General features: G+C 45.6%; 1 protein-coding gene across 4 annotated transcripts in view; it reads right to left on the bottom strand.

Annotated features, from left to right (window-relative positions):
* Nucleotides 1–2,223: 2,223 nt before the first annotated feature.
* LOC137482666 (vascular endothelial growth factor receptor kdr-like) overlaps nt 2,224–24,050 on the bottom strand; it is a 119,933-nt gene continuing 98,106 nt past the window's right edge. For all 4 annotated transcript variants that reach the window (XM_068205177.1, XM_068205180.1, XM_068205179.1 and 1 more), the window contains 11 exons: nt 23,925–24,013; nt 22,506–22,671; nt 21,877–21,974; nt 20,374–20,496; nt 20,168–20,279; nt 15,544–15,643; nt 14,907–15,012; nt 13,683–13,807; nt 13,369–13,447; nt 11,267–11,361; nt 2,224–2,745 (listed from right to left, as the gene is read on the bottom strand). In XM_068205177.1, coding sequence (XP_068061278.1) covers nt 2,541–2,745; nt 11,267–11,361; nt 13,369–13,447; nt 13,683–13,807; nt 14,907–15,012; nt 15,544–15,643; nt 20,168–20,279; nt 20,374–20,496; nt 21,877–21,974; nt 22,506–22,671; nt 23,925–24,013 — 1,298 coding nt within the window. In that variant the 3' untranslated portion in view covers nt 2,224–2,540. The remainder of the gene's footprint in view (nt 2,746–11,266; nt 11,362–13,368; nt 13,448–13,682; nt 13,808–14,906; nt 15,013–15,543; nt 15,644–20,167; nt 20,280–20,373; nt 20,497–21,876; nt 21,975–22,505; nt 22,672–23,924; nt 24,014–24,050) is intronic.

Raw genomic sequence — 24,050 nt, 5'->3', positions numbered from 1 at the left:
GTTCTTGATTCTGCCACTGCGGAGGAGCCCTCAGTTTTGGGGCTGTCAGTGCAACCAGGGCTTTCAATATCTTGAGCACTGGAGCCTGTGCCCTGTTTCACCATCTCAGGTGGCACAGAAAAGCTGATGTTTGTCACTGAGAGCCAGAAGGGCCCTGGCTCCCCACAGTCCGCTGGGCCCCGCTCCCCAGACGCGCTCCTGTGCCTCTGCTCTTGGAGAAACCCCTGCAGCTCATCCTTCAGAGAAGGGGAGGCCATGTGCTCAGCTCACCCAGCAGAGCTTCCCATTCTTCCTCAAAACACACATGCAGGTTTTGTTCCTACATTTCAAAGTTCCTCAGTGAAGGTTTTTCAACGCCGTTTTCTCACCCTCCAGCTCAAGGTGCAGTAACAAACATCTCCAGCTGAGGCCATCAACAGCAGAGCCACACACACTGTCTGCACCTTCCTTTCCTTTGCCTCATCAGTAATTTACTTCCACAAGAACTGATTGATTGATCCATCAGTTGACTGATCACAGCTGGAGATAGCTAATAGCATTTGATGAAAAACCAATCCAGTGAGCTTCCTGGGGCTCATCAGAACTCTGTCCCAGTAGTTTCTTCTCTTCTATGACCAGCTCTACTTAATACATAGGTACTAAAATACAAAGCAGTGCAAAGTGACCATAAAGCAACTGCAGCCCACACCTATCTAGCAGGTGCACTGTGAGCAGGGGGCTCTGGAGGGACTGCAGGCTCATAAGGGACTCTGAAGTCAAGGAGAAGAAGCAGTGCATTCCCCAGAGCCCATCCTTCATATGCTTGAGAGTTCACAGTTAATGTGGTGTGGGTTTGGAGATTTGTTTTCCCCTTTGATAATACCTGAGGCTTGTTTGTGATTTCTTCAGCGTAGCCCACTGCAAGCACTCATCCAGAAAACTTCCTTTGCTGCTGCGAGGGCGTGCAGCTGTCTTTGCCAGGGTAACAGCATCATTTTGCAAGGCTTGGATTTCATCCCCCTCTAGTCTGAATCATGAAAAAAATTTCTTTTTCTGCTGAAGAAGTCAAATCAAGGAGGAAAAGGAAAGGGCTGTGCAGAGCTTGGAAGAAACTGCACAGGGAGCCATTTACAGATCAGTTTGTAACTCAGGAGGTTACAGCCCTCGCTGTCAGTGAACATCTTGCTCATCCTGGTTTTTTCTCCTTGCAACCTGGAGACCTTTCCCTTCCTAAATTTTAAAGCCAACTCTGATTGTTACAGAGCACATGAAAGGCTAAGGATTATTTGCTGATTTGTGAGGCTGTGATGATGCACAGGGCACCTGGGCACACTTGTAACAGTCTTTGCCACCACAGCTCTGGGGCAGGGACAAAGCCACTGTGAATGTCTCAGATGTGAGAATTTGTGATCCCTTCAGTCCTGTTGCAACAAAAGCTTTGAATTACTCTGAACCCAGGAAGGGCTTTGCATATGATGCCAGTATTTACCTTGGCAAGACAGTCTGAGAGAATTGGGCTTGCAGCTTAACAGGGAGAGTATCCCCAGGGTCAAACCCTTGGGCACCCCCACAGAATCCAGAGGAAATGCTTTTTTGTTTTTTGTGTTGTTTTAGTAAATAGTCTGTGTGCAGAAAGGAAACAAAAATGCTGCTGCCCTGCTAGTGCCTCAAGGGTGTGTGTGAGTTTCTGTGTAACTCTCGTGCTGGTAATGAGAGTTTTCTGCACATTCACACAAACGTGTGTGTGAACTGGGAAGTTCTGTTTGAGTTGAGAAGGTTCTTACTTAAGGCAGTTGTTTTGCCTTGCAACCATTACAGAGCATCTCCAGCAAGGTTCTCTATTGCATGTCTGCAGAATAAACTACTGTTTGAACAAGGGGAAAGCCCAGGGCATCAGATTTAACCACACTGTGTGCCCTGCTGGCCCAAAGAGCACGCACACCAGCACTACCAGCTTGCTCTGGGCCATGACTTCTTTAGGAGTGTATCCTCTGGGCAGTGGAAATGATTAAATCCAAATTGCAACCAAAACAGCTTGGATTGCAAAATATTTCAGAAATATTTACAGGAGGTGAGATCCCAAGCGAGGAAGGGCACTTCAGCTTTTCTCCAAGCCCAAAACATTCATGCTGTTTTCAACAGATCCCTTCCAGCAGAGGCCTAACCAATCCCTGCAGGATGTGTCAGGGCCAGCAGCTTGAATCTTGTGTTCCCAAGCAGCTTGGGAACTCCTCATGGAGTGAAATGGGAACGCAGGAACCTGTGGATCTGGCAGTGCCAATGAACAGCCCCAGCCGGAGGAAGGAGTGGCAGCAGTTCAGGGTTGCAGCTCCTACTGTGACTCTGACAAACAGAATGTCATTAATTCACTGCAGATCTTGCAATAGGCCTTTAAAGAGAAGAGAGTAGATGCTCTTAAATTGCTTGTGATCCCATCTGAGATGTGCCAGGAGAAACATGTGAAGCATTATCCCAGCAGAATTCCCTTCTGTTTCACCCAGGCTCCCCGGGGGCACAGGGAAGCCTGGCAAGGCTGAGCTGCAGCCTGTGAGGGGCACTGCTTACACTGGGGGGGCCGAGTAGTGCATGACAGAGTTGTAATCTGGAGGAGGGCTGTGGCATTCCAGGTTGGGATCCATAGGGAGCAGGACAGAGTCTTCCAGGGGGAAGTCCATGGTGTCCTCTTCCACCTGCACTGCTGGCTGGTACTTGACAGTCTCGTGGTCAGCCAGGATGGATTCCTTGCTCCTGCTGACAGCTCTCCGCCTGTAGGAACAAACATTGGGATGTATCCACCTTGTCTCCATAATCAATGGTCAAAATGATTTCTTTAAGAAGTAAATACATAAAAATATCAATTTACCTCTATGGCACATTGTAAGACAATGACATTTTGCTGACTGGATGAGGGAACTGAGGTATTTAAAATAACTCTGTGTTTTAAAAGTAGATTTAAGAGTAATTCCAGCTCTGCTGCCCTGTCTTTTCAGCTCACCACATTTCAGTGCACTACAGATCTCTTACTTGTAAAGGCACCTGTCCTGTACACACAGTAATATCCTCCCTCATTGTTCTGACACAGGTCAGTAAAAATTTTACTTTTCTGAAAGCAGAACTGAAGGCTATGACTTTTCTTGAAGCATAATACGGGATGAAATACTGAATAATCTCTGACAGACTCTAATTTAAACCTATGCTGAAAGCAAGACTGTGTGTTGGACAGCTCAGGCAGTGCAGGGCAAGATCCCTTTTATATTCCCAAGCCCTTTAACATTCCGGACCCAGGGGCTGCTGAAGGGCAGTGCTTTGCAGCATTCCAGCTGCTTTTGTTTCCTGTCTTCCCTTGTTCCAGGTGATGGAGGGTGGGACAGAGCAACTCCCATCACAGGGAGCAGCCTCAGGGTTAAAAGCAGGAGAACCCTGAGACCTGTGTCACAAGGTGACCTCGAGGAACAGCAAGGGCTGTGGAGAACTCAAAAGGTTTTTTCCGTCATAGGCTGCCTTAAAAAGAATGTTTTGTCAACCGTGGTTTCTGAGCAACTCATTGGAAGAGGCCTGGATAATTGAGGGGTCCTCGAAAGGATTCCAGTGTGAGAGTGGCTTTTGAGCTGCTGCACTTCACTCAGGACCCTTTAACTGCACCTCTTAGGAAGGAACCTCAGTCACAGGCTCATCACAGCACTGCTCAAGCCTCAGCTCAGAATGACTTGAATGTGCTTGGGAGAATTAAAAATCAGGCAGTGCCCAAGCACTTTGTGTGTATACTTCATATGTGTTTAAAGTAGTATCAAGTTACGTTTTAATGACCCTAAACCAAATCTGAATAGTCAACAGCTCATCAAATAATTGTAGAATTCATTACACTCATTTTATTGGCACTTCTGCAGTGCTTCCAGTCCCCAGCAGCTGCTCATTTTCTCACTGGGGTGCTTTAGGAAGAAAGCAAAGCCAGTTCCTGCTCCAGGGAACAAACCAACAGCCAGGAGCCAGACACAGCAGCTGGAGGGAGGGCAGCAAGAGCCGTGAATAGGAAAACAGCAGATCCAGGACAGGAACTGTGTGTGATGTTTCTTGGATGGTACAGCAGAGAGAGCAGGTTGAATGGCCACACAGAGCTCCTTTCAGCTGGAAAGGGTAAATGTGCCCTGCTGGGACTTCACAAATTGTGTTTTCTTGCCTCTGAATCTGGAACCTGTCAAAGTTTCAGGTTTCCCACAAGCTGTAGATACTGCCACTGGCTGACAGAACCAGTGTCACTATATTAAAAAAAAAATTAAAATTTTTGCTGGTTCTGGAAAGATCCCAGGTGTTCAGAGCACTGGCTGGAGTAGAACACTGGTTTCTGCTCTGTACACAGGCACAGGAGCAGCCTGTAGGCTCCATCTATGAATTACCTACAGAATGTGTGCTGAGGTTCTGTACATCAGTCATGAAGCTCATGTGCAGCCAATTCAGACACAACACACAGCTGCAGCTCTGATCAGCTGCATTGGGACACGGCCTGGTTAATTGAGGGTCTGGTTTTAGTGTGCTGGGCTGGCTTTCCACAGCAGGTTTGCATCTCCAGCTTTGGGAAGTGAGCCTGAGCTGTAAGAGCCAGCCCACCACATCTCACATGCCGGGAATGAGCCTGGCTTCTAGGACTGCTGCAGTTTATAGAACAAGGCTGCTGTTTCTGTGCTTTCAGACCTGCACAAGGCATTGAAACCAAAGCTGTGGAGTGGCAGAGCAGAAATTCTAAAATAAATAGTAACCCTGAGAACGTCAACAAAAAATGTAGCACCTCTGCTTCCACAACTAAGTTTTTCCTCATTGTCCAGAGAGAAACATGAGTGGAAGCTCCTTATGTATTCTACAGATTTGGCAGCTGCCCATTCTCTACACACACGGTTGGTCTGAAGATAAACTCTTCCCTGACATGAGTCATGCAACCACAACTTTGTTTATTTATGGGATTCTCCTGTTGTTGCTCAGTTCCGTTGGCTCATGTCAGACAATTCCATGAATGCTCTGGCTTCCAATTTGGCAGGTATTGAAGTTGTCACTGGAGACAGGGAGAAGCTTGAGAGTATCACTTTAATTTGGAAGCTTGAGACTATCACCATACTCTTAAGTGCCTTAAAATGAATCATTTAAAATTACCCCTCATAAGTCTTACTACGATACATCTTTTGTAGTTCTATTTCTCTAAAGTATCTAGTCTTATTTACAAAACCATCCTTTGAAACTTATTTCTATTTCTCTTTCAACAATATCTATCCTATTCCATAACATTTCTAAGTCAACATTTCTTATTTCAAAGTTTACAGACAAATACATACTATATAAACCTTCTGTCAAACTTAAAAAAATTCTCTACAAATTCATTTCCCACAAGTATCACTTTAATTTGGCCCCCAACCTGCATATCTCCGAGTTATTAGGGTTAAAAGGGAAATTCTCAGCCCTCTGTAGACTCCCAGCAAGTTTTCCTGTCGGGTTCCTGCCCCTGTGGGTCAGGAGTTTGGATATCTGGGAATAAATAACTGCCTGCTGCTGAGATCAGGCTGGGTTTGGAGGACTCCTGAATGCTGCCACCTCCTCTCTGCTCCAAAGACAGAGAGCTGGTGAGTTAGGTCAGAAGGAAGTTGTGTCACTTGCTGTCTAATGGCAGACCAAAATGCAATTAACTTCCAATACTATTCCTTTCATCTCAATGCATTTCCTAATTAAAGCTCTCTGTGGGGTTTGCCTTTTTCCCTCTCACGCTGCTGTCACAGACAGTGCCTGCTGTGCATGGACAGATGCTGCTCCTGGGGATGAGGCTGCTCATCTCTTTCCATCTGTCCTTGGCATCTCCTTGGCAACGGCCCCAGCCCCTCAGAGCCCAGCCTTGCCCTGGGTGTGCTCGGGGCTCCAGGGTCACCAAAAGCCCCTTTGTGGCCTGGGCCACTTGGCCTGCCCTGTGTAAAGCAGGGGCCTTCTCCCAGAGCCCCCAGCAAACACCCCTACTGTAAACACAGGCGAACTCGGTGGGAAGAAATGATGATGTCTGACTTCAGTTCAGAAGGTGGAATGATTTCTTTATTATGATTATACTATAATACATTAATATACTACTTAAAGGAGATACTAAAACTACAAACTTACTTGTTTTAGCTACTATATCTAACTGACCTACAACTCGTGACCTTCCTCTCGAGAGTCTAGACACAGGTGGACTGGATTGGCCATCAGGCTCAAACAATCCTCACTAGAATCTAATTAAGCAATCACTTTAGGTAAACAATTCTCCCAACACATTTCACATGAGAAAAGCAAGGAACAGAAATAGAAATTGTTTTCTCTTTCTTCTGTGCTGCTCTATGAAAAAATCTTGAGAGAGAGAAAGAAATGTGCTTGCCACACACCTCCTGACTGGAGGGGCTGGACGTGGGTAAGCACACAACTGTGCAGCTCCAGGAGTCACTGATGGTTATGTAATGAACTAATTTCATTAAAAGCTGGCCATTCCTTGGTTTGGGGCCTCTCCTGGGCTGGCACTGCCCTGCCCACCAGCTGTTTCCTCACTGCTCTGACCCCACAGTGCTGTGGGAGCCCACCAGAGACAAGTGGATAAATCAGTTTGGATAAATCTGCTCTGGGCTGGACCTGTCCCAGCCCAGGCTCCCCTGTCAGTGCCCCCAGCATGGCTCAGCACTGAGGATCAGTGGGAATACCACAACATCCAGCTGGGCTTCAGCTGCCCACTGACCCAAACTTGTCACAAATTGCAGTGACCATCCTGAGAACTTGTTTGTCCTTGCACAAGGCGTCCTGTTTGGGGACACAGCCTGAATATTAAATAATCTTCCACAAACTTTTTCACTTTCTGAAGGCACCAAAGTTGTTTGGAAGATAGCACAGAGGATAATCCTGCAGTAGCATGAAGGCCTGAGTGACCTACTGAGGCTTTTTCTTCCTACTGTATAAAACCAGAGATTTTGGAGGTAGGACAATACTGAAATCATCAAAGAGCTGGGAAACCATTAGTGGAGGTGTTTATTTTATGTGAGAGGGAGCCAGTTTCTGTTAATCTACATTTTGGGGTCAATGACTTGAAGAGGACTGTGGAGAAAGAAGGATGGCTGCAGGAAAATCACCCTGAGCAGGGAGGGTGCAGCAGCTCCTACTGCTCTGCAATAAAAATCCCAAGTATTTTGCTCTCAGTAGGAAAAACTAATGGACTTTTCTGTCCATGTAGGAAACCTGGCCATGTTTAGAAGCTGTGTTTAGGGAAAGATGAGAAATTGGGCTGAATGCTGCCAAGTAGAGCAGTTTGTCTCACGACTACCTCTCCTAATAACATGTAGGAACTTCAGGGCTTTGTAAGAGCTTTCAAAGGTGTTTAATAAGGCTCAGAGTAAGAGTGGTTATTTTTTATTTTAATTTTTCAGCAATTAAAGAAATAAAAGGGTTATTTTTTTCCTTCTGGTAGCTAAGACTGAATCACAGTTTGCTTTAATACATTTTCAACTGAGTGCTGTGCAGGAGGAATTTCATCCTGGGTTCCCCTCTGGCACACCAGTGCATCATCATTCTGCTGGCAAGGAGAACTCGAGGGGTTGGGCTCAGGAATTCATTGTTTGGAAGCACTTTTAAACACAAAGGGCAGGTAATAAAGTCTTCCCAGGCCACAGCCATCCTCGTGTACCCTCACACGTGTGGCCAGGCTGCTCAGCTGTCCTGTCCAAAAACAGTGGGATGGAAAACACTGCAGTCAAATCCACAGCCTCTCACAATTCCCTTCTAGTCCTTGCTACTGTAAGCACAGTGCATAATCCTTGAAAAAAAGTGGTTTACATAACTCCTGAGTAGCTACTCATTCCAAGTTCTAGTTTGGAGACCTCAGGTCAGGTAACAGTGCAAGGCGCTGCATGGCACAACAATAAATGTATTTATTATTTCTGAGCTCCATTCTGCCCTGGAGCAAACATGCTTCCATGCCTCGTTTCTCTGAGAAAGTGAGAAAGGATTCCAGCCCAACCCTGGCTGTATTTTTGTTGTGTTCTGTGTGTTTGGTCATGAATGCCTGCTGTTGCTGAGCAAAATCCATCATTTCAGTGTTGCTGCCTTGCCTTAGGCCCAGCTTGTTTTGGCAAAGGCAGAGCCCTCAGTGCTGGGATGTGGGTGCAGCATCCAGAGCCCAGAGTGGATCAGCTGAGCCTCAGCTGATCTCATGGGCCTGGGCCAGAACCAGATCAGGGATTTCTGAGCAACAGAGGATGATAGAAGGGGAAGAGCTGGGGGAGGACAACTGAGCAGATACCAAACCTTTTGTCATCTTAAACAATAACTTGATTATAGAGTCTCTGGGAGGGTTTTAAAGCAGTGCTTGGCAGTAGCCTGATAATATTTTGAGACGGAAGCTGACACCAGAGTCAGCCCATCATTAAATCCCCTGTGCTTCCCTGAATACTGATTCCAGTGTTGTTATCCCAGCCAATCTTTCCATCTCTCACTGCAGCTACTGCTGTGACTTTCTATTTCAGCAGCATAAAATACTCAGAACTTTCCTGCTCTATTTTAGCAGGAGGAAAAGTTCAGACTTGGTTAGTCCGGCCTAACAGTGAGCCCAGGCCCAGGGTATCAGATTCATCCTCACTAAACTCTTGACACTGACACTCCATGGTGTGTGTTGTTGGCAAATTTTAAACTCAACAGAAGAATGAATGCAGGATAAATAAACAGTGAGATTTTGGCAAAAATAATAAATGCAGCCACCCTGGTTTAGAAAACATGCTAAGCCTTTGAACAGTTTTGTTTTAGAAAAGAAAGACTTTGAAAAGGGTCCAGGGTAAATGTTTTTGATAGAGAGAGATACACCATTAACAAGGGTGACTTTATCTCCCCTGTTAAACCCACATCCCTTCTGACCTCTCTAGATTATTCCACAGGCTTTGAGCCTTGTTTGTCCACTTGTCAGTGCAGGAGCACCCAGGGGTGTCCTGTCCTCAAACAAGAGGGCTTTGGGCTGCTCTGCACTGTTGGAGCTGTTCTTTGTGCCAAGGAGGGTCTGCAAGATTCAAAAAACAACAACAAAAAAAAAAAGGCAGCTGACAAAAAAGCTGTCTCAGCTGGAGCTCAGACTCTCAGGGAAGGATGTGGCCAGGGAGAGCCACACACCTCTGTGGGTGCCATGGCAGCAGGAGACAAGACAGCTTCTTGTAGTCTCTGCTGGGATGGTCTGCAGGGTCTGCCTGGCACAGAAAGGCTCAGGAACCTCGTGCTGGATGGAATCCCCATGGAAGTGTTGAGTGGAAGTGGGGAGGGCCCAGGTGTGGGGTCAGGCAGGGATTCACTGCCCCCACAGAGCCTCACAGGCACTCCAGTGGCCCTGATGGCAGTTCAGAAGGTTTTGCTGGAAATCTCTAAAGAACAGGCTGCTGTGGAATTTTTGTGTTTCCACATCTGGCTGGATGTTGACTCTTCAGATTTTCAGGAGAAAGCCTAGAAGGGACAGAGAGGGAACCTTCCTCTGTCAACTCTTTATCCAAACAGGAGAAATGCAATAGGGAAAGGCTGTCAGGGGGGAGTGACAGAAATCCTCAGAGGGATAAATCCCACCAGGGAGGCTGCTGGATTTGTGTCAGTGTGACATCATGCAGGAAAGAGGTGAATCAGCCCAGGTGAAGCATCACAGTAATGCAGCTCCTGACATTTGAGCTCCTGTTTTTCGAGCTGGTGCCATTTGGTCTCCATAGCAATGGATTGTGCTGGCAGGAATGCTCTGGCTGTGTGCAGGGGATAAAAACATGGAAATGGATCAGGATCTCTGCTAATCCCACCAGGTCCGGCCCTGGGACACTGCTACAGGGAAAACACTGCTGGACAAACACATTCCTGAGGCCACACTGCCATCCAGCACAATCCACAGCATTCTAAAGCTCCTGTTAGTGTTGTCCACCTTTCCTTGGGAAATGTTCTCCCTTTTCCTCCTCTCCTTCTCCCTTTTCCTTCCCTTCTTCTCCATTTTCCTCCTCTCCTTCTCCTTTTTCCTTCCCTTCTTCTCCCTCTTCCTTCTCTTCTTCTCCCTTTTCCTCTCTCCTTCTCACTTTTCCTCCTTTCCTCCTTTCCTGCCTTCAAACTTCAGGATGCTTCTAAGGTATCAAAAGACAAGGCAAGCCCTTTCCATCTGCTTTTCCCTCTGAGTGAGAGTCAGCCTCTCCAGAACTGCCACACTCTGACTATGCCCTCTCCTGGGAACTCTCCCAGAATATCCAGAAGTTCACCAGGATTCTTCTCATCCCTCATTTCTCTTTAATGCAGAACAGGGGTGACTTGGTGTAGAACAAGCAACTGCTCTGCTGGGAAAGGTTGTGGAGTTCTTCAGTACAGAGAGAACTCATACAAATCTCAGTAGATTTCAGAGAAAATTCTAGGCAAGTAGTAATTAGCTTAAGTAACTGAATAGACAAGGAATTCATTGCTACATAATAATAAGTTTTTTAATATTTTGGGCAGCTATTCTTTGAAAGTCCACATGTTGGCATTTGAATCAGTAAAATGGGTTACTGTTGTTAGGAAGGTGGAGAACTTTTTTCACTACTGGGTCACCTCTGCCTGTGTGGTTGTTACTGACATACAAAGAACTGTGAGCAAAAAGCTAAAAATCTGCTTTTAATCTTCTGTATTGTACTATGAGTGGATAAACATACAGCAAACCCTGTCCCAGCCTCTGTTTGTACACCAGTAGTGAACAACACCACCCAGGGATCACGGGGGTGGTAGGATTTAGGGAATTCTCTGCAGCTCTGTCTCAGAGTGATGATGAAGCAAGTGCAGCAATCAGGGCTCTGGTAAAGGCACTGCTTTGCAGTGCTTGGACTGCTCTTTGCTATGCACAAGCATTTTAAGTTTACTCACATCCCCTGAGCTGCAAAGATGCCACTCCTTCTGCCTGACTTAAATATACACACTGGTATAATTACAAATGTCATCTTTTGCATTAATGAATCAAGTTCTTCAAACTCTTCTCCATCACGAAGAGAGAACACTGGGGAGGCAGTGAACAAACAGCTAAATAAGACCTCTATATTCTCATCTTTTCCTCCTATCATCTCCCATTTGCAGTATCTGCTGCCCCTTGATGTTAAAGCACATGACCAAGGTTTCCTGGTTATAGGGCTGAAATTCAGAGTTCATCTCCTCTTAGCTTGCCTGGATATCCAGAGGTTTCCTTTTGGCAGCAGAAACAAAACTGCACATTTCAAAAGCATTTTCCTAAAAGGAAGAACAGTCTGAAAAAGAAATCCCCCAGAGTACTCACGCCAGAGCCATGATCCCATAGGGCCAGGAACGGATTTCCAACCTCTTGGGGCTTTTGATCTCATCCGAGGTCAGCACCATCCCACTGTCAGACTCCTGAGGAGCAAAAGGAAGGGAACATCAGGGATATCTGCAACCTGGGACTGCTGTAGGAGCCACCAATCCTTCAGGATATTCTTTTATCAAGACCTATGTTATCAGTTTTTATCCAAGTGTTCCTGATCATGCTGCTTTGGAGCCTGGGAACGTTTCCCTTCTTTTTATGACATTAAAGTTTTTGATCTGTATTTCCAAAGAGCACCCTTAAAACGAACATATCAAAAAATAATTTGACATTTTCAAATTTGAAACTGATATTAAGCATGACATATGGACACCATGTACGTAGGATAGCTGAGATATGAATAGACTGAGATTCATAAAGAATATATCCAATAATTCTGGCTGGGCTCCTCCAAGGAAAAGCTCCTTAAATACCCACTGGAAATACACAATTAGAAACACTGGGATTTGAAGGAAGTGGAAGTTCAGCAGCACTTTGTAAATGCAAGTGCTTTGTAAAGATAGATGGTCCTGGACTTTATGGATATTTTTATGAGCTGTCCAACAAAACTGTCTTGATTAAAGTTGGGGTTGTGCTTCTGCTGCACTTAAAGCTGAGTCTCAAGGCTGCAGTTACACTTTGTGCTAAGTTTATACAAGTACACAGACATCACAGTCCTCATTTTAAGTTATTTAATAATATTAAATGCTCTGGGTGTTTCTTTGCATTTGAAATATTTTGTGATGCTGGAAAGTTGCACATCTGTGTATTTGTCAGAACCGAGACAGCAAAAGCCCTCAGCATAGAAGAGAAACTCTACTTAGTCTTATTTTGACAGTCAAACTGATCAAGATATAAAAAATAATCTCATCAAACAATAAATAACAAGAAAAAGCCTTTTTATACATGCTCTGATCATCTATCAGTTGTTAATAAGATCACTTTATAAGCGAGTTTATGAACTATAAAGTGAAATCCTGAATTAATGAGGTCTGTCCAGCTTGTCTCTGGGTTTTATCTTGACTGTTTCCCCTTCAAACACGTGGTCTAGGAACAGTTTATCTGGGGGCTGCTCTGCATTTTGCTTACACCTCTCTGGTAAAAGAATCTCCACAAAGATTGCAGATAATTGCACAATGGCAGGAAGGTGTGGTGGAGCACTTGGAGAGCTTTGGGCAGCTCTTCGAAATAATGACTTAATGACTATTCAGGGTTGATAATTAAGAAAACTTCAATAACCAAAGTACACTTACTTTGTCCAAAAGCAGATCACACACTGATTTTGATTTAAAAGATCCTTGTTGAAACATCACATTCATTTCTGGTCTCTTGATGTATTATCACCCTTTTTAGAAACTTTTCCCCCCTCAAACAAAGGCTTATTTGAAAATGCCATGAACAGGGAGCTCCTAGGCAGGTAATGCTCCTGCTGGCAGCAATAATCTCTTCAGACTGCATTGATCTAGCAAATGTCTGTGTGTGATTCACAGGGACAGATTTTATCCTGCAAGAGGGAAGATGCAGGAGCCAGGGAAATTTCTAAGCCTTCTAATCCCTGAGATGCCCTGATAAAGAGGCAGAAATTCCATCTGGGAAAATACAAGGCAATAAATAATGGGCCTCAGTTTGTGCTCAGCAGAGAACAAATGAGAAATAGGCTGTGTTGGTCAAGGACATGAAATATTTCCAGGACAGGTTGGAGCTGGAGACTTGAGCCTTCCCAAGGGAGCTACTCTGAGGAATGGCTCTGTCCAAGAGGGACTCTCAGCTCCTCCTGTGTCAGGACGATACCTGAGGGATTCGTCATACAAATCCCCTTAGCCTGATCAAAGCCAGGGCAATCACACGTGAGCTTCTCTTTTTAAATTATTTGTTAAGAGAAATGCAGGTCCCTCTTTGTTGTCACACAGCCCTGGGTGTGAGGTGCCAGAGCCAAATCTTCTGCCTGATTTAAAGCTTTCTCCCAGCAAACAGATTCCAAAAGCTCTAATGAGTGTTTCTGGTGCTGCTGATGAGTGATCTGTGAACCTGCTGGGGAAGGATGCAGTCACCTCTCTTACCTCATGCATCACTTTCTCCTTTTCCACTGGCACCTCGTCAAATGTCTTCACACTCAGGGGTCTCTTCTTGCTGTTGTTACTGAAAGCAGGAAAGTCAAGGGGTCAGCATAAAGCCCAGGCAGATTCTGCACCCATTGTAGCTCAGTTACCTCCTCACACAGCCCAGTTTCCTGGACCACTTCTCTTTTGTCACCTCTTGTGTCTAATAACCAACATCCTGACAAATTTATCTGATTCTTTCACCAGCCGTATTAAGGGAGGACACCAGCCAGTGAAATGTTTCTTTCCCCCCACCCTGTATCTGCTTTTCTCACCCAGTTTCTACTGCACTCCAGCGATTCACTCCATTGTTCAAGTTTTCTTCCACAGGGCAGGTTTTGGAGTTGGATTCTCCATCAGGACACAAGGTGATGTTCAGTGGAATGTAGTCTTTGCCATCCTATGAAATTAAAAACAGAAAAGAGCACAAAGCTGGTAAAGTTCATTTTGTGCTGCATCTCAGATGTGAGAGGTTATTGTATCCTACAGAGCTTTCTGATGAGAAAGGACTAAATTGTACTTTAACTTGACTGTGATGTTTGTTCAAGGCGATTATCATGTTCCTCATACCCTGTGGAAATTACAGAAGTTAGAATGCACACTTCATCCAAGATTTACTGTGCAGGAGGCTTTGTGAGGGAGCTGGGGCACTTTGGGAACCCTGTGATATGGGATGGCTGAACATGGGCTCAGATATTCCAGTCCAGGTCAGAAGCAACGGCCCATGTACTGCTTGGTTTTGTTCATCTTGGGATCTTGGGAAGAGACAGGCCTTAAAATGGGAGCCTGAAAGGATTTAATTTCTTGTCCTTCTCAGGAATTGCTGCTGCACATGGTAATGAGCTCTGCATTGTCATTACCCCCCTGCAGCAATCCTCAGGAATGACTCTGCCTTCAGCTCTCAAAACTATTTGTCCAAATTTCCCTGTGCTTCTTTTTGTTTTTAATTTTGAGAAGCAGTTAAGTGCCCTATTCCCTTATCATGATTTTTATGTTTCCTCAATTTACTTTGGTTATAGAATCAAACTCACAAGCTCTTCATATTGCAGACTGGGCCCTCTTCAACTCAGCTCCACTAAATTTGTTTACAAACAGGAAGGAGCTGGAGGAGAGTGTTTGATTTCTTCTTAAATTAAATTGACAATTGCATAACTGATCTGGTTGTTTTTATTGAAGAAGAAAATTACTGGTTTAACTATTATAAAATTAATCATTACATATCTGACTTTCTGTGCTTTAAGCTGCATAATTGCAAAGCTCCCAAGAGCACTGGTGAACATAAACTTGGAAATGAGAGACAAAGTTCAGGAGGTGAAGAAAATCAGAAGTAAAGTTAACATCTGAGTAGTTAACATTGTCTTTACTCATCCCAGCAGGCATTTTCCTGGTGAGCTGTGCTGGGAAGTGAAATCTCATATTGGTGTTCAATAATCCTGCCCATGCACACAGGTGCCCACTCCAAACCCACATCTCTTGCAGAGGGGCTGGCCCTGCTGTACCTGCTGCACGTTGGCCTGAAGGAGATCCCCCAGGCGCTCCACCAGCTCGGTGAACGTTGGCCTCTCTGTGGGGACCCCGTGCCAGCAGTCCAGCATTGTCTGGTAGCTGCAGGAAAAAAACAGGGATTAGGCATGGGAAAGGATGGGAGCTTTTTTTCCAAACTTTCATTCCCCTGCTGCTTGGTTTGGTGGGTCTTTGAATTAAGAGAGGTTCAGATCTCCACATGCTGAAATTCTGTTTTAGTTTCCATGTGGGATGCTTTTTGCTTCCATATTCCTGCCTCAGCTGAGCCTGCAGGATTTTGGTTTTCACTCAGCTTAGAGTCTGGCTGCTGGGGCCCTGCTGATACTTCTGAAGTAAGTCCTGGTTATGGGTACTGGCTTTCTGTCACAGAAGCTGAAGTCTGAGCTCCATGAGCTCCAGCTGACATGGGGCATCTGATCATCATCTTGTTGGCAAAGGTCAGGCTGACTTGGGCTGTCCTTAGCATTAGTCTGTGCTGTCAGACACCCAAAATATACTCAAACACAGCTTTACTGAACATCAAATACCCAGCTGTGGTCTCCTCCCCCTCCCCACTTCAACACAATCTCTTCTGTGAGGTGCACAGCTCCCAGCAGCTCCAGCAGCTCTTACACTTCAGGAGTGGAATACTCTGGAGATCTCATCCGGGTTCCTTCCTTGAGCCGCCGGCAGAAATCCTCATCTATCTGCACCCCAGGGTATGGAGAGGCACCTGGTGGGAGAAATGACAGGGCTTCAGTATGGCACAGTCCCTGTGTCCCAGCCCAGGGGATCTCTGCTCAGCATCTCATGTCACCCAGAGGCTGGCAGTAACAGGAGCTCGAGTGAAGGAGTTGCAGTCACTCACATTCTGCATTTTTTGTTTGGAAACTTGTTACAGACTCACTCTGTCCCTTCAGAGGTTTCAATCATGCTGTCTCCTCTGCATTTGTGATACAGTCAGGACCCACTCCAAGGTAAAATAGGGCAGAGGAGAAATAAACCTTATTAGTTTAAGACTTTAAAATATCTCTTGGTCAGTGGTAAAAAAGTTCCAGCTCATTCAATGGGTTCCTTGGTGCTTTCCAAACTGTTACCCTGCCAATGTCCTGCACTGAGTGGGTACACACGGAGTGAGTAATTCCTGCTCATCCTTCATTGCCTTAGAACCCCTGAGCAGGTGCAGAGGGGGCTGTGGGCACCTGCCCCTGCCAAGGACCATGAGAAGCTTGGTTCAATCCCATATGTGGAATTGCTCCTCTCCTGGTTCACCAACTACTGGATATGCATTATCCTACAGGGGAGACTCCCTTACAGTGACCTTCCACCTTTTCAGCCTTGTTTTCTTTCCTGACTGCATGTGCAATGGTGTTTACCTGGAGTGCCACTCAGTTGTTGGCTGAACCCTGTCAGGACAGCTCATGGCAACTGGAATTGCTTTGCAGAGGTTGAATGCTGTGAAGGAGCTTTTTGTTAACTCCCACAAAAGTCTGGTAGAGTGCTCTGGCATCTGAGTAATCCAGAGCTCACAGGTAAAATTCAGAAGAAATCTAAACTGAAATTTAAAGTGTTACTCAACCTACAGGGGTTAAAAAGATTTGTAACTTCCCTCCCTCCCTCCTCCCTAAGCCAATGCTTCCTGTGCAGCACAACTCTTGTCTTGGACATTTTGGCATCCCAGAGGCTGGATGATGAATTTGGAAACAATTTCATCAAGTCTTAACATAGAAGATTGAATGGAATCTGTATCCAGCCCTCGAGGAATCTGTGTATGATTTACTGTCTATAACATTCCTGCATATTTCCTGCAAACACCATCATGTGCTGTGCACTTGGGGGCACAAGGAGAACAGCAGAAATCTTTTGGATAAAGCATTGAAGAAGGGGCCAAAATGTGGCTGCTTCCACACTTGTTCTACTCTGTGAACCTGACTGCTCAGTGGGCCAGACCTGCACTGGGGAGCCAAGATCCCAGCACTGCCTGAGAAGGAATCTCAGCACAAATGGGCTCCCAGGACATCCAGAGCCCAGGGATGCTTATCCACAGCACTTCTGAATTCCCTGGATGTGCAAGTACTAGGGCACAGGACTGGCAGTGTTTCCTGGAGTTATTTAAGCTGGAGATAGGCAGCACCATCATTTCTGCTTTATACCCAGATTTTCCTTCCCAGTGTTGCCTTTGGCCTGTCATTATGCTCAGAGTAACCTGGGAATTAACTGCTCATCTCATGGCTGGAGAATCCCACTTGCTCTCACAATCTGAGCTCTCTCTCTGGTTTCAAATTGATCAGATCAACTGCAAAATGTTGGTGAGAGCAAATAGAGGGAAGGCAAAGGATAACAGTGATAGGACAAGGAGTACTGGGACAAACTGAAAGAAGGGACATTTAGGTTAAATATTAGGATGAAATATCTTACTAGAGGATGGCAAGGCTCTGGCACAGGTTGCCCAGGGTGGTTACAGATGCCCCAACCCTGCCAGTGCTCCAAACCAGGTTGGATAAAGCCTTGAGCAGACTGGTTTAGTAGGAGGTGTCCTGCCCATGGCAGGAGGGGCTGGGACTCCATCATCTTGAAGATCCATTCCAACCCCTGAACATTCCATAAGTCTGTGACTCATTTTTGACTGCAGGATCTTTTGGTAATTTATATTTTGGCCAGTGCTAGCCTCCTACCAGCTGGAGGCAGCTCAGATCATAAAAGCAAGGAACTCTCCCTTTCCCACTTCTACTCAGCACTGTCTTTATCTGGACTATGGGATAAGTCTAATAACTTGGATTTGGAATGCTGAGACAGCTTAGGAGAAATGCAGGCTGGAACATATGGTGTAAGGCCTGCACATGATGTTTTCCTTAGGGGAAATCTCCTTCAAAATGCTCAGAGATGTGGCATGCATTGGATATGTGAGCCCTCTTTTGATCTTGGTTTTATTTTAGTGGGATAATGAGATGCTGATGTTACTACCAGGCACTCCTTGTTTACATAATTATCTCTGATTGCTTTTGGAACAGTGCACATTGAAATTCCAGGAGACACTGACATTCTGTACCATTAGTGATTTCAGGATGTGTTAAACACTGCTGGCACTACCTGACACGAGGTGTGCTGACCCCATTGGAATAATTTAAAGCTTATCGCAAACTCAGCCCCAGATGGAAATTAATATTCCCTCAAGTCTTGATTTCCCTGTGTATCACCAAAGCAGATCCAGGCTGCCAGCCTTTCTGCAGGCAGCCTATTGTCCTTCACGACACAAACTACACTCTGCATTCTCCTAATCAGTATTTTTCCCTTTTTTAGAAGGTGCTCTAAAAGTCTGTGGGACCCAGTGAGAGCAGCAGCTGAAAATGGGAGCCAAAACACACCCTATGGCAACGACAAATAACTTCCATCTCGTGGCTCTCAATGATCTGTAAAACTTTTATATGATAGAATTCAATCAGTGACACAAATCCTTAATTAAATATTTATCGTTTGAGCTGCAGATGTGAGCAGTGCCAAACCACAGGCATGCCTGGATGAGCTGGATGAAAAACCCTCTCAGAGAAAATGACTGGTTTTGAGCCTGTGCCACCAACTGAAAAAGCAGTTTGTGATCTACGTCACAGCCAGGGCAGAGGCTGCTGCACGGGTGGCAGCCCCTGGAGCCATTTGGGAGATTCCAAATTCAGAAGGGGACAGAGCCAAGAAAGGGGCTAAAAGAACCCAGATAAAATGTTTTTTTTTTTTAATAGATTAAAATAGAGGTGAATTTCACTGACTGGATTTTAATTTGTATTAGTGCTCAGTATTAAAGGCCATCTGTTAAATTCTGTCAGGACCTTTGGGAGTGATACAAAGTTTGTTTCTGCAGTGCCCCTTGGATTCATCAGCATTCCATCCCTTTGGTTCCCAGTGGAGAGCCTGTCCCCTGAGTGTGTCTTTAGATGCTGATGCTAAAGCATCTTCCTGAATAATCTGATAAACCTGGGGCATTCCTGGTGCTTCTGCAGCTTTGCCTCTCTGTGCTGTTTCCACACCTGCAGTGGGTGATGCTCTTACAGGGCCATGGAGGGCTCACCCCAAAATAACAACACCCTAAAAACCAGGGCTGAGCCCCAGGGAAAGCAGCAGCTGCCACTTGTTTCAACCACTCGAGTGTGAACTTTCTGCTTGGTGTGCAGATGTGGAGTAGGGAAAAGTCCAAATCAAAGACTTGGACTGAGAGCAGGTTATGATTTTGCAGCCAGCCCTAAGTAAAGATTAGGATAGAAACAGCTCCAGACTTTGCATTTTCCCTTGGCATCTTGAGCCCAAACATTAATTTCAACTGATCCATGAACCAAAGATAGAAGGAGATTAGAGTTTGCTTTAAAATCCAGCAGTTTAAGTTGACAATGCTTCTTGTTTTCTTTTGTCTGCAAATGCTGATTAAAAAGCCAGAGCTGACATTCCTAAATTCCCTCAGGGAAACAAATCTTGCCTCTCTGCAAGGAGAATCTGAGAGCAGCACAGTCCAAGTGTCTGTAGGACTGCTTGTGTAGGTCTCACAGCTTTATCTGCTGGACAATAACCAGGGCTCAGTGAGGCTGAGATTTCTAACAGCATCCTGGGATGAAATCTCAAGTATATAAAGAACATCATTATTATTCTTTTAGAAATGTTGTGGCTTGCAAATGATGCAGCCACATCAGAAGAGCCCATGTTCTGCCATTGGTCTGCTGCCAAAAGGGTTTTGACTGAGCCCAGCACTGCTCCTTGCACCAACCCAACAGCAGCTGCTGCCAGGAGATTTTTCTTACCTAGAAAATCTTAGATTTTGGGGGTGGATGATCAAGCTGGGATAAAGTATCATGTGGACTCGTGTTGCATGGGCTGCCAGCAGCAGCCAGGGTGCCCACAGCAGGGTGATTCTGCAGCTGTGGGGCTCCCTGAAGCAGGTGTGGTTTGATAGGAAACTTCTTCATTGTTCTCCAAGAAATCTCCCACTCCTCCCAGCAGCAGAGGCTTGCATTTTATCTCTGGGCTCTGTTGCTTTCAGTGGGTACAAATGTTAGGTCCAGGATTTTGGATTTTTGATCCCCCTCCCCAGTGTTTTCATGTCCTTTGTCAGGTGGAGTTCTTATTGAAATCGGCTTTATTTTACACCTGGTCTGCACTGTGCACTCATCCTCAGTGAAACAGAAGCACTGCCCCACATGATCACCTTTTGTTAACAGCTTTTCTTAGCTAAGCAGCCATAAATTAGGGGGGAAAAAGGGTTTGAAACCATTCTTACCTAGAGAAAATATTTCCCACAGCAGCACTCCGAAAGACCACACGTCACTCTGGGTGGTGTAAATTTTGTCAAAAATAGCTTCTGGAGCCATCCACTTGAGTGGAAGCCGTGCCTAAAAGCCAGAGACACAACAGGTTGCCAGATCTGCTGTTACTGATCTGCCCAAGCCCAACTTGAGGGTAACAGCTGAAGCTTTTTGCACTCACATCTCCCTTCCGTACGTAGTCGGGGTCTTTGTAAATATCCCTGGCGAGGCCGAAGTCACAGATCTTGACCACGTTGTTCTCGGACAGGAGGATGTTCCTGGCTGCCAAATCCCGATGGATGCACTGCCAGGGAAGGACACGGGGTCACAGGGGGCTGGGCAAGGAGCCCCTGCTCCAGCTGGAGGCAGGGGAGCTTCTTTGGGAATGGGGAAAGAAATGAACTGCGCTGGGAGCAGGTCAGAGAATGAGTGGGAAGCTGCTCCAAATCACTGGGATATGCAAAAGAGGGAATAACTCAGAGAACAAACCAACATTAGAGGCAGTTTTCTGATTTTTCTGTCTGAAATAACTTTGCAGTTACAACAAGGAAGGGAGTGCTATTTTCTCATTAGCTGATCCCTGGGAAATTTTGGAGAGGCCAAAAAGCAGCTGCAGCTACATTTGCCACGGCAGGTCCAGGAGGGTGTGAGATAGGATAACCCTGCTCAGGGTTTCTGGGGGCTGCCCTGGTGTGGGAAATGGATTTGTAAAGAATTCTCAAAACCTGACAGAAAGCTCACACAGTCTTGTACATCTGTATGCAAACACTGAGATAAGGTGTGCTGGCTTAGGAAGGCCATGGAATAGATATGACATTGTTGAGAGAGAGATTGAACAAGGAACAAGTTTCAAAAGATGGCCTTGCAAAAAGATCAGATATTTTAGAGAATTAGAACTGTGAAAGATGCATTGTAGCAGGACCATGTGGGGTAAAAATATAGGTGATTGGTGTTAGAAGAAATAGCAGCCTTGTGTGGCAAAAGCTAACAGGCTGAAAAACATTTATAAGGTATTGTAACCAGGAAATAGGTTAGCTTCTGATGGAAGGGCATTCAGTTTTACATCTCTAGTGTCTCAATATTCATTGAGACTAATAATAGAATAAAATCTTCTAAAATGCCTCTCAGTTTCCCCCTTTCTGTAAAAGCTGGGAAAACCAGGACCCTGGTGGCTGTGTGTGAGTGAGGCTCAGTTGTGTGCACACTTTGGCCTGTGGATTACACTGCATTTACCTGAAAAGCTGTTCCACAGGGTACAAACTGCTTCCTGTTTATCCAAGCAGTGCTGACTCTGCTGACAGTCCCCGACACCTCTGACAAGCTAAAGGAATAACTGGATACTCCCTCCTCATTTTTCAGTAGTGGTGTTCACCACACTAAAAGGAGCTTTCTCTACAAGCCCTTTCTGCGTTTATTTATGAGGCAGCTCCACAAACTGTCTCACAATTTCTGAGAACTTCACTCCTTCTATCTAAACCCTCCTGCTGCAGATGCCAGTCCCTGCAGCCAAGAACATGATGAATGTTCCCCCACAACCCCTTCAGTGCTAATTACTGCTTAACCACCAGAGCGAACGTGATCTCCAACGCTCTAACAGAAGAGCAAAAAGCAGATTTCTCAGACTCAAGAGTGTGTTTGGGTTTTTTCACATCAGATACTCTGCAAGAAGTCTGAATGAGCTCACTTTTCGGGAGGCGAGGAACTCCATGCCTTTTGCCACCTGGAAGCTGTAGCAAATCAGATCCTCCAGGGTCAAGGGCCTCTTGTACAGATCCTCAGCATCTAGGAGAGATCAGAGACGTGGCAAAACTCTGCAGCAACAGCTCCAGAGCTGGGTGGCACTGGTGCCACTTGTGTGCTGATGGCCCCAGCCCCACACCTGAGTGCTGGGTGTGAGATCTCTGCAAGGTTACAGCTCTAGGTGAGCATCCACTGACCCAGAGTCAGAAGATCAGATGATTAACAAAATTCCCTCATCCATTAGTCACTCATTTAGCTATGGGAAAACAACACCTCAGGCTGGGAGTGAGGGAAACTTTATAGACAAGAGCCCAGGGACAGAGTGACCTCATAAGTCTGGTAAAACATTCCTATTTCTCCTCTCACTCAATAGGAGCAGCTTTTGTACACAATACAGAGCTCTCATTTTGTGAGAAAGTTGGAGTGGGGAACAGGCAAGAGGAGGAATGTGGGATTTCAGGAACAAGCCAAGCCATATAAGGGCTTGTAAAATGTGTGACAGTGTGTGTGGCACTAGCCAAGTGACAGAAGTCTTTCCAATAAAAGATGTGGGATGAGGTAGGGTTCTTTTACCTTCTTCATCATCTTCTGAGTCACTGTAACTCTTATCTTCAATAAATCCTGAGCTGGCAGAGCTGCCTGTGCTGGCCACACTCTCGAGGCGCCTCTTGATCAGTTCAGTCAAATCACTGTTGGACTCATCCAGACTCTTCTCTGCTTGGTCAGAGTTTTCCTGGGACTAGAAATGGCATAAACCTGATTTTTAACTTTGTATGATGCAATGCTTGAGGATTCAAAATATGTGACAGAATGGCATAAGGAGAAAGGGTCCTCTGAAGATGAGCATGTTTGAACATGACGTTTTCCTGAAGTGGGAATAAATAGGAAACCAGGCTCTATTAGTTCTGATTATAAACTAATAAAGCCTGTTTTCCTACTTATTCCTACTTATTATTCCCCTTTCACTGATAGCAATATTCCACATCAGAGTTAGCTGAAAGCTGGCTGGGTGAGACTGAGAGGTGAGCAGAGAGAGGCTGTAATTCTCTTGCTGTCTTAGGACGCTAAAAACCCTCTCAAGGTGAGTGCATGATGGGCACTGACTTGTCTGTGCTGGGGAATGAGGCACAACCAGCCCTCAACTCATGGCAACAATGGTGAGAAAGAAATTCTGAGTGAGTGCACCAGGAAAATCTCCTTCACCCACACAAAGTCCCTCATGTACTTTGCTGCCTGCACACAATAGCTTTAACAATATTAATAATACTGCAATCATCTGGGAAGATTGTCCTGGTGAGGCTGCAGTTTCTGGCAGGGCTGGGGTCACAGAGCCTGTTCCACGCTGGGTATTCATGAGGAGGAGTCACTCCCATCCCTCCCCAGCCCTGATTTCTGCTCCTGTGTCCCGCTCCCATGCCAGCCCAGTCTGTGCTGGCACAGATGTTTGTGTGCATGCAAAGAGCTGTTTGGGAACCAAACCCTTTGGTTGGTTTTGATGTGGAGTATCCATGAGCCCAGCTGTTGTTACAGCACAGGCTTCAGGGCTGGCAGAGGGGAAGGTCAGAGGATGGAATGAGCAGATGGGGGAAGGATGAACTGCTTTCACCTGGGGCCTAGAAACAAAAACCCTCAAAACAGATTTGTATTTTGGGAGGGTGCACTTTCTCCTAGTTCAGTTAATGCCAGTTTTTCACTACTAGTTTGTTGCCCTCCTTGTGCTGGGAAGTATCTCCCAAGTAATTCCCCCTCTTTCAAGTGCTCTGGAGTGTTTGGGTACTTGCAATTAATTCTTTAGGAGATGCTAGAAGAGGACAGCAGTGAGATCCTGCAGGGGAAAAAAATCCCTCTTCTTGTTTGTACAAATTGAAATGGGGAGAAATAAAGTGCCCATAGAAATATCCAATTGCCTTGGTGCCAGTGCAGAGCAAATCCAGCTTTTGTCAGTGGTTGTTGATTCCCTGCCTCGTGACAGAAGAAGTCTCATTTTTGTACCTTGTATGCAATGAAATCTCCTCGTTTCCCTCTGAGATAGTTGGACAGATTTCCATATTTGCAATATTCCACTATGACCATTAAAGGACCTAAAAAAGACAGTGAAAGTCAAATGAGTTTTGAAGC

Source organism: Anomalospiza imberbis, chromosome 14 (genome assembly GCF_031753505.1).
Source record: "Anomalospiza imberbis isolate Cuckoo-Finch-1a 21T00152 chromosome 14, ASM3175350v1, whole genome shotgun sequence".
NCBI classification, from domain to species: Eukaryota; Metazoa; Chordata; class Aves; order Passeriformes; family Viduidae; genus Anomalospiza; species Anomalospiza imberbis.
The sequence above is the reverse complement of the archived record's forward strand: the minus strand, read 5'-3'. Positions and strand labels throughout refer to the sequence as shown.